This window comes from Neophocaena asiaeorientalis, unplaced genomic scaffold, assembly GCF_003031525.2.
Source record: "Neophocaena asiaeorientalis asiaeorientalis breed wild unplaced genomic scaffold, Neophocaena_asiaeorientalis_V1.1 scaffold119, whole genome shotgun sequence".
Lineage (NCBI taxonomy): Eukaryota > Metazoa > Chordata > Mammalia > Artiodactyla > Phocoenidae > Neophocaena > Neophocaena asiaeorientalis.
The window spans coordinates 10605815-10619593 of NW_020175821.1; the positions used below are offsets into that span (position 1 = coordinate 10605815).

At 37.6% G+C, this 13779-nt stretch overlaps 2 protein-coding genes across 3 annotated transcripts in view; one reads left to right on the forward strand and one right to left on the reverse strand.

The window, feature by feature from the left end:
- The window catches only part of RGL1 (ral guanine nucleotide dissociation stimulator like 1), a 271255-nt gene extending 257594 nt beyond the window's left edge, over positions 1 to 13661 (reverse strand). For both annotated transcript variants that reach the window (XM_024732469.1, XM_024732467.1), the window contains exon 1: positions 13297 to 13661. The gene's annotated coding sequence lies outside the window, so the exon portion shown is untranslated. The remainder of the gene's footprint in view (positions 1 to 13296) is intronic.
- On the forward strand, positions 2558 to 3661 carry APOBEC4 (apolipoprotein B mRNA editing enzyme catalytic polypeptide like 4). Its single transcript, XM_024732470.1, has one exon. It carries the CDS (start codon positions 2558 to 2560, stop codon positions 3659 to 3661), a length of 1104 nt encoding a protein of 367 aa, XP_024588238.1.
- Positions 13662 to 13779: the final 118 nt, after the last annotated feature.

Consider the following 13779-nt stretch of genomic DNA (forward strand, 5'->3'; position numbering starts at 1 on the left):
AGCGATAAATTAGATTTCGAAAAGTGAGAAATTAATTTTGTTGCAATGGTCAGTTTATCCCTTTAAAATTTTCTGCTTTATTCATTTTGCTGCCTGGACAAAGAGTTTAATGTACAAACAATACACGCTAGAAGAAAATAACGGGGATTACTTAAACTCTTGGATGGGAAGTCTTTTCTAAATACAGTAGTAAAAAATAAATCATAATGGTAATTAGACCACATAAAATGTAAAATTTGGCTCAATTAAAAATACCATCAGCATAATTGGGCTTCCCTGGTGGCGCAGTGGTTGAGAGTCCGCCTGCCGATGCAGGGGACGTGGGTTCGTGCCCCGGTCTGGGAGGATCCCACATGCCGCGGAGCGGCTGGGCCCGTGAGCCATGGCCGCCGAGCCTGCGCGTCCGGAGCCTGTGCTCCGCAACGGGAGGGGCCACAACAGTGAGAGGCCCGCGTGCCGCAAAAAACAAAAAACACAACAAAAAAAATACCATCACCATAATTAAAAGGCTCTATAAACCAGGTAAGATATTTGCAACAAATATGACAGCTAATGTTCTTGATACATAAGGAGTTATTGCAAATCAATCAGAAAAACCTCAAACAAAAAAAAATGGTAAGGGATCATATATCTTTCACAGAAGAATAAATACTACAGACCAATAAGTGTGTAAAAAGGTATACTTTGTACCTTTTCACCAGGAATTGAAAAGGTACAAAGTATAACCATAAAGAGATACTGATGCTCACTTCTCAAATTGACAAAAGGCGTAATAAGCAACACTGGGAGACAGTGACAAAATTGGTACATCATCCTAGGAAGCAACCTGACACAGCTTGGTCTAATAATACAACCTTTAGTACTCTACATTAAAGAACTGGAGACATGAACGATTTATTTACAGAAATGTTCATCAAAGTATTATTTATAATAATGATAAGAGGAAAGAACCTGTTATTGTTTTGTGATAAAATAGCCATGAACATTGTGGTTTTTGAAGAAAACCCTCATGACATAATACAAAGTGAGAAAACAAAGTATAAAACATGGTTTAATTATGTTGTGCATTGCAAACATACACAGCAAAAAGACTGGGGGGAATAGATCTGTTAACAGTGATGGGAATGTAAACTGATACAAAGTGGTATGTGGGTTTTTTTTATGTACCAGCATTTTAAAAAATATTCTACAAAAGAAACACGTAATACTTGTAAAATAAAAAGTTACTTTAAAATGTTTCTAAAACTATATTATAATGCCCTTGGCTGCTGCTTAGGAACAATGATACTGAAGGGATATTTTTGTAAAGGAAAAATCATTACTTAAAATCTTAACTTTGGGGGCTTAATGTCCAAGAAGCTATTTATTTGGAATATCCTGAAGAATCATCTTTGCTTTCCAGAATAGTAAAGTTTCCGAAATGGTCTAATAAGACCCACCCACTGGAAATAAAACTCTCAAATGTCAATGAATGAGGGTCCACAACCCAAAGAATACTCAAGTGGCACTTCTCCAAGAAGTCTTTACCATTAAGCAAAATAGACCCTAAGATTCTATTCCCCAAAAGAAAACCACCTCCAACTTATTGCCAGTGATTTGAAGAAATAGCTGATTTTAAATGCAAGCACACTCAAAACCTCCACACAATATATTAGATACTTTCATATTCAGAAAAGAATCAAAGGAAGAATATTATGAACAAAATGTAAAACCCCTGTTTATTTCTCTGTACTGTCATAAACCGGAATCATGATAACCTGGGGGATTTATACTGTTACTACTGAGAGCTAATAGGTATCGAGTCCTTAATATGTGTCAGGCACATAATAAAGCATTTTATATTTATTCCATCATTCAATCCTCGACATAATCTTGTGAGATAGGTTCTATTCTTATCCTCATTTTACAGAGAAGGAAGCTGTGGCTCCCAGACATTCTATAACTTGCCAAAAGTCACAAAGCTGGTAAGCAGCAGAGCCTAGATTTGAAACAAGACAATCTGTTTCTAGAACTTGCACTGTTAACCCATTTGCTCTACTGCCTCAGAATCTATGGAATAGGTAAAAGTGTATTGTGCCTTTCTTTTTTGTCTCCTACCCAGGATCTGTCTAATCCTCAGGATTAGAATCCAGAACTTTCTAATCTATGGCTATAAATCACTATCTTTTAGAATCAAAGATGCTACCATAGGGCTTCCCTGGTGGCGCAGTGGTTGAGAGTCAGCTGCTGATGCAGGGGACACAGGTTCGTGCCCCGGTCTGGGAAGGTCCCACATGCCGCGGAGCGGCTGGGCCCGGGAGCCATGGCCGCTGAGCCTGCGCATCCGGAGCCTGTGCTCCGCAACAGGAGAGGCCACAACAGTGAGAGGCCCACGTACCACAAAAAAAAAAAAAAAAAAAAAAAAAAAAAGATGCTACCATAGTTGCTAGGCTAATTCCTTTAAAAAAAAGTATGGCTCAATAGATTCGTGCATTGTCTTTCATTTTCCCTGCATTGGTTTTATATATAATTTCTCTTCCTTGTTTAGGGTTGCAGCTAGAAGACAATAAAACGAGTAATGGAGCCCTTATATGAGGAATACCTAGCCAATCGTGGAACAATAGTAAAACCTTATTACTGGCTGAGATTCTCTCTCGATTGCTCTAATTGTCCTTACCATATTCGGACAGGTGAAGAAGCAAGAGTTCCCTACACAGAATTTTGTCAGATTTTTGGATTCCCTTATGGACCAACATATCCTCAAACAAAACACCTCACATTCTATGAACTAAAAACTTCTTCTGGAAGCCTGGTGCAAAAGGGCCATGCTAGCAGTTGCACTGGGAATGATACCCATCCGGAATCAATGTTATTTGAGATGAATGGTTACTTTGACTCCACCATACACAATAACGACGGCATTAGGCATATCATTCTGTATTCCAGCAACTCCCCTTGCAATGAAGCTAACCATTGCTGCATCAGCAAAATGTACAATTTCCTGGTAATGTATCCAGACGTCACTCTTAGTATTTACTTTTCTCAGCTCTATCATACTGAGGCTGAATTTCCTGCCTCGGCGTGGAACCGTGAAGCTCTCCGGAGCCTGGCCAGTTTATGGCCGCAGGTCACTTTGAGCCCAATAAGTGGTGGGATTTGGCATTATCTCCTCAACAACTTTGTGAGTGGCATGTCTGGAGCGACTGTTTTCCAGCCCATTTTAACCGGGAGAGCACTGGCAGACAGGCACAATGCATATGAAATCAATGCCATAACAGGGGTGAAACCCTATTTCACCAATATTCTTCCCCAGGCAAAAGAGAATCAGAACATAAGAGCTCAGGCAGATTTAGAGGGCTACCACTTCAACAATGTCTTTCCCAGACAGTCTTTTCAAGTGACAAGTGGACAACTGCAACCCAATCTGACCCTAGACCCCAGGGTTCCTGTCATTTTTGTACTGGTGCCTTTCAGAAACCTACCACCAATCCATGTAGGACAAAACCTACATAAACCCAGGAATATCGTAAAGCACTTAAATAGGCCTCAAATATCATTCCAGGAAACCAATGATCTCAGAATGCCTCCCGTTGTAACGCCAGTGGAGAGAGTAGAAATCACCGAACAGTTTGCTAGTAGCAAAGAGGCAGATAAAAAGAAGAAGAAGAAAGGGAAAAATTAAAATTGGCATTCCTACAACAAGAGACCAAACTACTACCAGAGGACTTGATTAGCTAGGCAACAGAAATCTGGGAACTTTCTCTCTTAGGTCTGATCCAAGATGGAGATAAACTGATACACTAAAAACAAAACCTGAATTATTTATTATCTCAACTATTATAAAGCAACACTGTTTTTAACATAATCCACAATGTTTCCGTAAGCAACTTGTTCTCTCTACTGTATTTTAAAAGTGACGGTATCAAAATGGAGCCATTAGTAACTTGCTAATATTCTGATGTGGATAAGAAAATGTCATTACTCTACACAACCCACATCACCTTTTGACTAAAGAAGCCCATGGACTAAATAGCTTCCTAAATTGGTTTTGGTATAAAAATTTACTGCAAAACTGGAAAACAGCCTGAGTTACTGACATTAAGTGCTGCCTGCAAAGGCAAATCAGTGATTTTCCATTAATTGTTAACCGTGGACAGATTTTAGGCAGCTCTTTTTTTTTTTTTTTTTTTCTAAAATGGTTCAAAATTGTTTGTGTGGAGAAAAGCTCTTTTTGCTAATTGATTAGATATAGCTGTCAAAATTGATTTTTGAAACCAGCCACCTGTTCAGTTTGATCTTTCCCCCTTGAGCAGATAATAGAGGCAGGATAATACATGAAAGTCTCCAAAACGCCTTCCATCACACACCACATAAAATCCAAGCCACTCTTAGTGGCTTTTAAGGTTCCTCCTCTACCTTCCTGTTGCTCTGTCTTATCAGCAGGAGTGTAGGTTCCTGTAGATCAAGCACGGTCTCTCTCTCCTCTTTGGTTTTCCCTTAGGGTCTGGCACAGTAGCCAGGCAAAACGTGGGTAGCAAGACTGTGAATCTACATCTCAATAACTTTACCAATCGCCACTCCCCAACATTCCTTCTCCATTCCAGCCAAAGTGCCTGCTTAATCATACTGCAATGAACATCTTTTTTTGTTAGGATCCATTCCCCCCTTTTCTGATATAGCTTCCCAATGCATAATTTGTTTTACTTCCCTTTTATTCTGACACCTTTCTTTTTTACCAGTGCACATCTATACTGTCTCTTAACATCTTGTTCAAAACACACTTCTAAGAAGTGCTCCTTGACTAACCCTTTGAGCATGTACATTAAAGCACCTTGTTTACATTTAACTGTTTGCTGCCTCACTCCCCTCTTAGAAATATGTAAGAATGCATTACAAGAAAAATGTGTATTCATCTGTAACTTGCTACTAAATATTTTCTTAATATGTGTAAAAATGAATGCTAAGCTAATAAGATAGTTTTGCCATTAGAAGAAAAAACTTAAAGTGCATAATACTCCATGCAGAAGGAGCAGGAGGCAGAGGAGGGAGAGGAAGAAGTGGGGGCAGGGGGAGAAAAGAAAAATGCTGCGCTTCCCTGGTGGCGCAGTGGTTGAGAGTCCACCTGCTGATGCAGGGGACACGGGTTCGTGACCCGGTCCGGGAAGATCCCACATGCCGTGGAGCGGCTGGGCCCGTGAGCCATGGCTGCTGGGCCTGCGCGTCTGGAGCCTGTGCTCTGCAACGGGAGAGGCCACAACAGTGAGAGGCCCGCGTACCGCAAAAAAAAAAAAGAAAAGAAAAATGTTTACAATAGAAATCTCTATTGTGATTAAAATAAACATGAATAAAATTCTTAAAGGAATTTCTATTGTTAACCTGAAATTTTTTATAGATTTATTAGAATATAATTATATTGTGGGTATACAGTAATTATTATTTAAAGAGGTACTGTTGAAGTTTATTATTGGATCATGAAATCATGTGTCTACAACTTGGGATGTAGAGTTTTTTTAAAGCAAGAGCCTAAGATGACAAAATCAGGATCTCTGATCATTGTAAAAGTAGACAGATCCAGGTGGGTGACTCAGCTAATAGCGTCAGCAAGTCGGAGGGGCCTGGGGAGCCAGCTCTGAAACTTCTTGCCTTGTGGGCTCCTCAAAAACAAAAACAAACAAAAAAAGTACATCCAATTAGTTAATATGAGATGTGTCTCCAAAGTGGTCAAAAAGACCACAGTATCATTCAGGATACAAAGGATCTAGTTAGAAACACAGTGTGAAATCTATGACGAATTTGTATTTCAAATGTAAGACTGGATATCAGCGGTGTATAACAAAGGGAGAAATGTTGCCAAAACAATAGGAAAGAAAAGTGCTTTTGACAGTTAAATTTTTGTACTGGTTAGATAAGACTGGGGCTAGGAAGAAGAATGTTACTGATAGATCATGAGTCCCGGCCAATAAAGTCAAGCTTTAGACAAGAGACTTAAAAGAGCACAAAGATATATGACCCTAGGCAAGTAGTCTCTATTTCCTCATCTGTAAAACAAGAGATATGAGCTAGCTCATCTTTAAGGTTCCCTTGAGCTCTTTTTGCTCTAAGATGGCACATATCAAAGCAATAGTTCCATGGAGTGAGCTCTTATGGCGCAAGGATCAGGTCTTTCTGCTCACCATGCAACGGATTCTTGTTTGTGTCAAGCTGGCCCAGGGATTTAGGGAAGAGTAGAAATTGGAATGCTCCACCTTTCCTCAGCAAACTGGCAATGGTGATAGCAAAGAATTATAACTACCACCACACATATGGTAATTCCAATAAGGAAAATACAAGCCAATAAATTAAAGGAGCTAGTGGTGTGCTGATCTAAAAAAGGCAGGGGAGTAGGTCCCAAGAAACTGATGAGAGGCTGGGGGAGGGGAACATTTCCTTGGTGAATCAAACATGGTGCAGGGTTTGGGTCTCACCGTTGTAGGCTCCACCACATAGTCATTATAGAGAAAATGGATTTATAAATCACGGGCAGACCAGATTAACAAAACTCCCAAGATTTACATATAAAAGCAGAAAGCTAATTGATTTCCAGTGAGACTTACAACTGGATATGAAACCAGATGTTCAAGTTGTCCAGCCTATACAGTCTCTCCATGTAGATAAGCTACATGAAAAGCCAAACTATAATAAGAAGGTTGCTCTGTGGATTAGAGGTGTTCATAATGTGATTCTAATGTTTAGTGCTGTCAGACTCTGTTTACCAGGGACAGACATCTGCCACTTGGAATGAAACGATGAGATATGCACAAGGGCACCTGCCCCCTGGACAGTGTTTAGGTGGGCCAAGGCTGTGAGAAAAAACATAAACCTCTATAACCATTTCCTATCATGACTAGTATTGATTTTCTATAGATGTTAATATTTCATCAAGCTACAATCTAATACTGGTAACCTGGGAGCAAATCTTATCTCTTTAAAATGATATTAGATATCTTTTCTTGATTCATAGTGCATGCAATACGAAAAGTTTAACTACCACAATGGAATGTTATTTATCTTGTTTCCAAGGGTTTTAAGGAAAGCCAAATGGTAACCTATACTAATTAAAAATAATATTATTACTACTTAACATTTAGTGAGAGCTATAGGTCAGGCATTTTTCTAAGTACTTAAATTATTAACTCATTTAATCCTCCCAATAATTCTATGAAGTAGTTATTATTATAGTACCTATTTTACAAATAAGGAAAGCTTAAGTAATTGCTCAAATAGTAAAGGCTGATCTGAGAGTCAAACCTAGGAGGTCTAGCTCCAGAACCCATGTTCTTAATCACAATGCTTTAATGCCTCTCAAGATAATAATAATGTGGACTCACTATAAAGGCTGGAAAAATCAATATCTATTTAGTACCAGTCCTGTGGCTTTTCTGTGATCCTGCTCAAACTAGTGTACCAATGGGCACCCTCTAGACTCTGGCAGCTAGGTAGGCTGAGTGGGCTGGGGTGGAGAACTTAAGTAGGTTCTAGACCCCCGAGTTTTGGTACTTTCCCCATCCCCATTCCTTGTTACCCAGGACCTCAAAACAAACATAAGTCCTGAGATTGCCTTACCTTGGATGTCCTTGACTCTCAGGGATATACCAAATCAGAGGCCTTAGGCTTGGGAACATTGCTTTATTACCCTATTTAAATAATTAAGTAGAACTGGTTCCTTAAAAAACAAAAACAAAAAAATGATCCAGCAATTCCACTTCTGGGTATAAACCCAAAAGAATTGAAAATTGGGTCTCAGAAAAATATATGTACACACATATTCAAAGCAGCAATATTCACATTAGTCAAAAGGTGGAAGTAACCCAACTGTCCACTGGTGGATGAATGGGTAAAGTGTGGCATATTCATACAATGTAATATTATTCAGCCTTAAAAAGGAAGGACATTCTGACACATGCTACAACGTAGATGAATCTTGAGGACATCAAGCTAAGTGAAATAAGCCAGTCACAAAAAGACAAATGCTGTATGATTCCACTCACATAGGGTACCTAGAGTCATCAAATTTATCATCTCAGAAAGTAAAATGGTAGTTGCCAGGGGCTGGGGCGAGGGTGGAATGAAGAATTATTGTTTAATGGATACAGAGTCTCAGTATTGCAAGACAAAAAGAGGTCTGGAGATGGATGGTGGTGATGGTTGTACAACAATGGAATGTACTTAATACTACTTAACTGTATACTTTAAAATGGTTAAGATAGTAAATTGCATGTTATGTGTATTTTGCCACAGTTTTTAAAAAATTAAGTGGAATTACTAATTGACACCTACTGATCTCTCCATACACACACACGCACACACAAAGGTCATCTTTTGTGGCGGACTAAATATTAGGTAACAAGCTCTATGTCTAGTCTCAAAATACTGAGATAAGGTGTGGAAGGCTCACAGGAATATCTGAAAACCAAATATATTTTTTAAAAATCATTATAAGTTTTTTAAAGCTCACAATTTATAGTTTATTTCAAGCTATTGTGTGCGTTTATTTAGACTCTCAGTACTTAGCTATACCCTTATTTTTAGCAAAAGGTAAGTAGTAGAATTGGGAATTAAGAGACTTACTGAAAGTAGACATAATTCCCATACGAATCTGCCACTTGCTAGTTGAGCATCATTGGCTGAGTTACACAACCTCCCTGAGCCTTAGTTTCCTCATCCATAATATGGGAACACTAATTCCTAGGCCCTAGATTAAATAAAATAAGTAAAGAGCTTATTTACCAAGTGTCTAGAACACAGTAAACACTCATTAAGTGGTTGTTATTATTCATAAAATATTAACAGAATAAGGATAGACAGTAGAAAGGGATAGAAAATGTAGGATCTTTCAAATTTTATCAACCCTATAAGTCTGAGATAGCTACTTTCTATAGGAAGTAAAGATATGTTACTAGAACTTGTGATAATCAGGTTGGGGGGAAGAAGAAAAATATGTTGATTTTGCTTAAATAGTTAATAGTAGCAATGAGAAACGCAATATGTCTGTGGTCATGGAAGATATTAAAATAATTGTACAAAATATTTTGTGGAACTTCTTGCCAATAAATTGGCAAACTAGATGAAATGCATGATTTACTAAGAAAAAATATGAATTCTAAAATTGACTCAAAAGGAGAAAAAAAACCAAACAAGTCAATAACCACAGAATATAAAGATGATCAAAGATCTACCTCTAAAAATCTGAGCAAGCCCAGATAATTTTGTAAGCACATTCTACAACTTTCAAAGAAAAAAACAGCATGGTAATTTTCTATTATTCAAACTATTCCAGAGCATAGAAAAAATGATGAAATCTTCTCAATTCATCTTACAAAGCTAGACTAATCCTAATATCAAAACTCGATAAAGATAGCACAAAGAAATGAAACTGTGGACCAATCTTATACATATAGATTCTGAAATCGTGTAAACAAAATATAAACTAACCAAATCTAAGAAGTAATTAAAATAGTCAAATAGAGTTTATTCAAGAAATGTAGGAATGATTTAATGCAGAAAAAATATAATTCATCACATTCACAAATTTTAAAATCCAAATCTATAAGATTTTAGCATTAGATTCCCCAAAAAAACATTTGATAATTTCAGCATTCCTAAAAATCACAAAGAAATAGGAAATAAAAACTGGTAAAATAACAAAGACATTTCCATTAAAATAGAAACAAAGAAGAGAAGCCTACTATCCAATTTTTCAACACTGTTTTTGAGCATCTAGCTAATGCAACAAGATAAGAAAAAAATAAATGTTATATAAATATTGGAAAAGATGTAAATTAACATTACTTCAAATACTATGATTTATATTGTGACAATAAATGTAGCTTTAAGACAACAGTTAGCATTAATAAGAGATCCCAGGAATGGGAAAGAATACAGAATAAGTAAACTTTTAAACCCATAGCTTTCCTTTATATTATCATAAATAGGTAAAAAAAATTTTAAATAGAAAGATTCCCGTTCACAAGGATGTTTAAAAAACAAGGTTTATTCTTTGATTGAGCTCTAAACTTTTTTCCTGAGATAAAAGTACAGATTTAAATTTTTTTTTAATCTTTGAAGAATAAAGGTCCTATCATAAAATAGTTCACCCTATCTGCTCTACCTCAGTGTGTAATCATGAAGTTATGTAAAGCTAAAATTAATCACAAAGAAAAACCCAAAGATTTGAAGGTTAGTGTTTCAACACTGAACCAGTTCATTTGGATATTAAGTACAAGCATTAAACCATAGCATAGTCTATGGATAACATGCATTTTTATATTGTAATAATTATGTTGCTAGAGAACAGTGGTATTAAATTATCATTACCAGAACTGAAAATTGTTTATTTTATATTTATAATACTTTTGACATGTTTGATTAACATTGAGTTCACTTCCACTTCAAATAATAAAAACAATAGTGCACAGGATTCAATGTTTTGGTTTGTTAATTAATAAATATTGACAAATTTGGGGAAAAGAGCATATAGTAGGTAAAGTACTTGGTTTAAAATATCTGAAAAGAGAGATCTATTACAGGATAGTTTCATTAAAATCCTTTCTAGGGCTTCCCTGGTGGCGCAGTGGTTGAGAGTCCGCCTGCCGATTCAGGGGACACGGGTTCATGCCCCGGTCTGGGAAGATCCCACATTCCGCGGAGCGGCTAGGCCCGTGAGCCATGGCCGCTGAGCCTGCGCATCCGGAGCCTGTGCTCCGCAACGGGAGAGGCCACAACAGTGAGAGACCCGCGTACCGCAAAAAAAAAAAAAAAAAAAAAAAAAAAAATCCTTTCTAACTAAAAAGATCCTTCACTCTTTGCATCATCACAGAAAATCAGAAAGAGGTACATATTACCATTGCAGCATTAACCTTGAGAAAATTCAGATTCTGCATTACTTTAGTAACCAAACCAGGTTACTTCCACAATAAATAAAATGTCTTAAAACCATATGGATCCTTTATTTCAGGGATAAGCACTCATTTGAAAAATTAAAATAGGAAAAATAATACTACTTAAAATGAGTTAAGTGCCATGATCAACATAAAAATTTGGAATTTGCAAGAAAGTAGAAGAATGTATATTTTCTAATTAAAAGATTATTAAGGACTGCTTTCTTCACACACACACACACACACACACACACACACAGAAATTTCCCTAAAGCTTTATATAGAGTTAACTATTAGCTAATGAGGGTAGGGAGATAATTAATGTATCCATTAAAAAAAGCTCTATCTCTAAATATGATTCCAAAATTAACTTGTCAGGTTAATTCATTGGATGGAAAGACTGGGCACTAGGTACTTACCACTGTGAGACAATAAAAAATACTGCATTGGAAAAGGATATTTTTAACATGATTACATCTCAAATGTAATATGCTTTATGTGGCTAAGAAGTAATTAATTATATTTAACACATTCAACATACAGAGCAAAATTCTGAGCAATCAAAACAATTATACACTTGAACAACTTGATTTTTAAAATTCCACTCACTATTCCCTTAAGTTGATTTCTACTCTGGTGCTCTTTCCTAGTTCTAAAAAAAGAGAATAAAGAAATTTCCTAAATAAGCCCTAATACAAAAGAACAGAAATGTAAGAGAAGGGATGTATTAGCTCTTGAATCCTTGTTTCCATTTGTTCTCGAATGTGCTTCTAATGTTCAATTTTCTCTTCAAAGAAAATCTTGATTTAGAAGAACAAAAAGTACAATCATCCTTAGCATTTAAACAAGTATATTATTTAGCTCTTACTAGAGTTAGCAAAAGATTGAGAAAAAATATTAAAACAAATCTTTATTCTAAGTTATATAATGCCATTCACCATAGTAATGATCTGATACTTTGGTATACAACTTTGTAAAATAAATATTACCAACAGGTAGAAAATTTTCCTTTGCTGTCTTAAGACAGCCCTTGGGGGAGTTTTTAGCAGTGTGTTTGCTCGTAACTTGAGTGTTGACTTAAATAAATGTCACTTCTGTCACTTAAATGATATTCTTATAGAAGGGTAATTTAATTGGGAAAAGAAAAATGCCATACTGCTTCTTCCTCCCAAGAAAAAAGGATGCATTCCATTCCTGAAGGGTCTCTAGCTATCTACCTATCTATCTATCTATGTATACGTATATACATATTGATATAGATACAGATATATATACACATATGTATGTATATATGCCCAACAAAGGTTGACTTTGAGATCTCTCTTCCTCTTCTTTCTGATTCATTATTCTCAGTGTGACCCTCAAGCTGTACTGCCTATCACACTTATTCATTCATCAATGAATAATTGAGTACCTGAATGTATTGAGTACCTTCTGCATGGTTAGCTTTATGTCAGATGTAAAGGAAGATACAATATATACGTATAACTGAATCACTTTGCTGTACACCAGAAACTAACACAACATTGTAAATCAACTATACTTCAATTTTTAAAAAAAAGAAAAGAAATATAAGACAGTCTCTGCCCTCTAGAATCTATCTCTTCCAGCCACAAGATAAAACACAATATATCATTAAGTAATTTATAAGACTAGTGCCAAAATCAATGGTACAGATAATATGCAATTTATATTTATGCAGAATTTTAGAGTTTCAAACACTTTCTTGTATTTAATCCTCAGAACAATCTTGTTAAGTACACATTATTAGCCCCACTTTTGCAGTGAGGAACCTGACGTTCAGAATTTTAAGTGGTGTGCCTCAGTCAATAGATTATGAGTGGAAGGAAGAGTCAAGACACCAGCCAGGGTTTTCTGATTCTAAGCCCAGTTCTCTTTTCAATTACAGCACAGGAAACCAAGGACTGAGGTACTTAGGGCAGCAGCCAGCCTTCTGCTAGACGTGAAATTAAACTAAACCTGACAAACGTCCAAATTAATTTTATTCTGCAGATATTTGTATTTCAGTGTTACACACACAATCCAACTACCATTTCCTCGGTTTTAATGCTTTTTACCTGCTCAATAAGAGCTTTGCTCTCATAAATGGAGATGTCAAATACAATAAAAATCTGGCCTAGTGGGATCGTATAAATCTTAAACCATAAAGATAAATCTTAAAGGTCTGGTTTCAACTAATCCTTACACATTTTATTTCCCCTCAGCGCCAGAGAGTGTAACTCGCCCCTACCCTTTTCTACCATTCCTGCTCCAAACAACCACCTATTTTAAGATGTCAATGACTGTCCCTACCCCAAATTCCACAGGTTCACCCCAGTCTTACCACCGGACCCCAGCCCCTACCCAGACACCTCCCCCTCCTTCCCAATGGTTACGATACCTAATTCGAGTTCTGCAGGTGCAGCCGCTATGCTGTTACACAGCACTGACATAAGATATGACCTTTCGACTCCGTCCTTGGGGACCTCCCGCTGGCCGCGCAGCGTAGGTCCAACCCCGAGAAAGGGGCTCCCGGCTCGGGAACGAAGCCACGGGCAGCACACAGTCCGAAGCGATGCCTCTGACAACTAGAACGATGCTGGGCGGCTGGGCGTGCATCACTCCGCCTCATACTCCTGCCAACTGCAGGGGACTTGGTCCGGCAACCAGTCCATCCCACCTCACAGGCAAGTCCGTGCCAGCCGGGCCTTACGCAGGACCCTGATGACAGGTCCTTGACGGCGGCGGCTGCAGCAAAGCCAAGGCCTCCCGCCCCCAGTGCCCATCGCAGCCAACCTAAGACCCCCTAGACTGGACCGCAGAGAAGCGTTTCTATGGAAACCCCCTAGGGATCACGTGACGCACTAGGAGGACCAATCGCCTC

What these genes read in the sequence shown, in the direction of transcription:
- APOBEC4 (XM_024732470.1), top strand. Translation starts at nt 2,558, where the DNA reads ATGGAGCCCTTATATGAGGAATACCTAGCCAATCGTGGAACAATAGTA.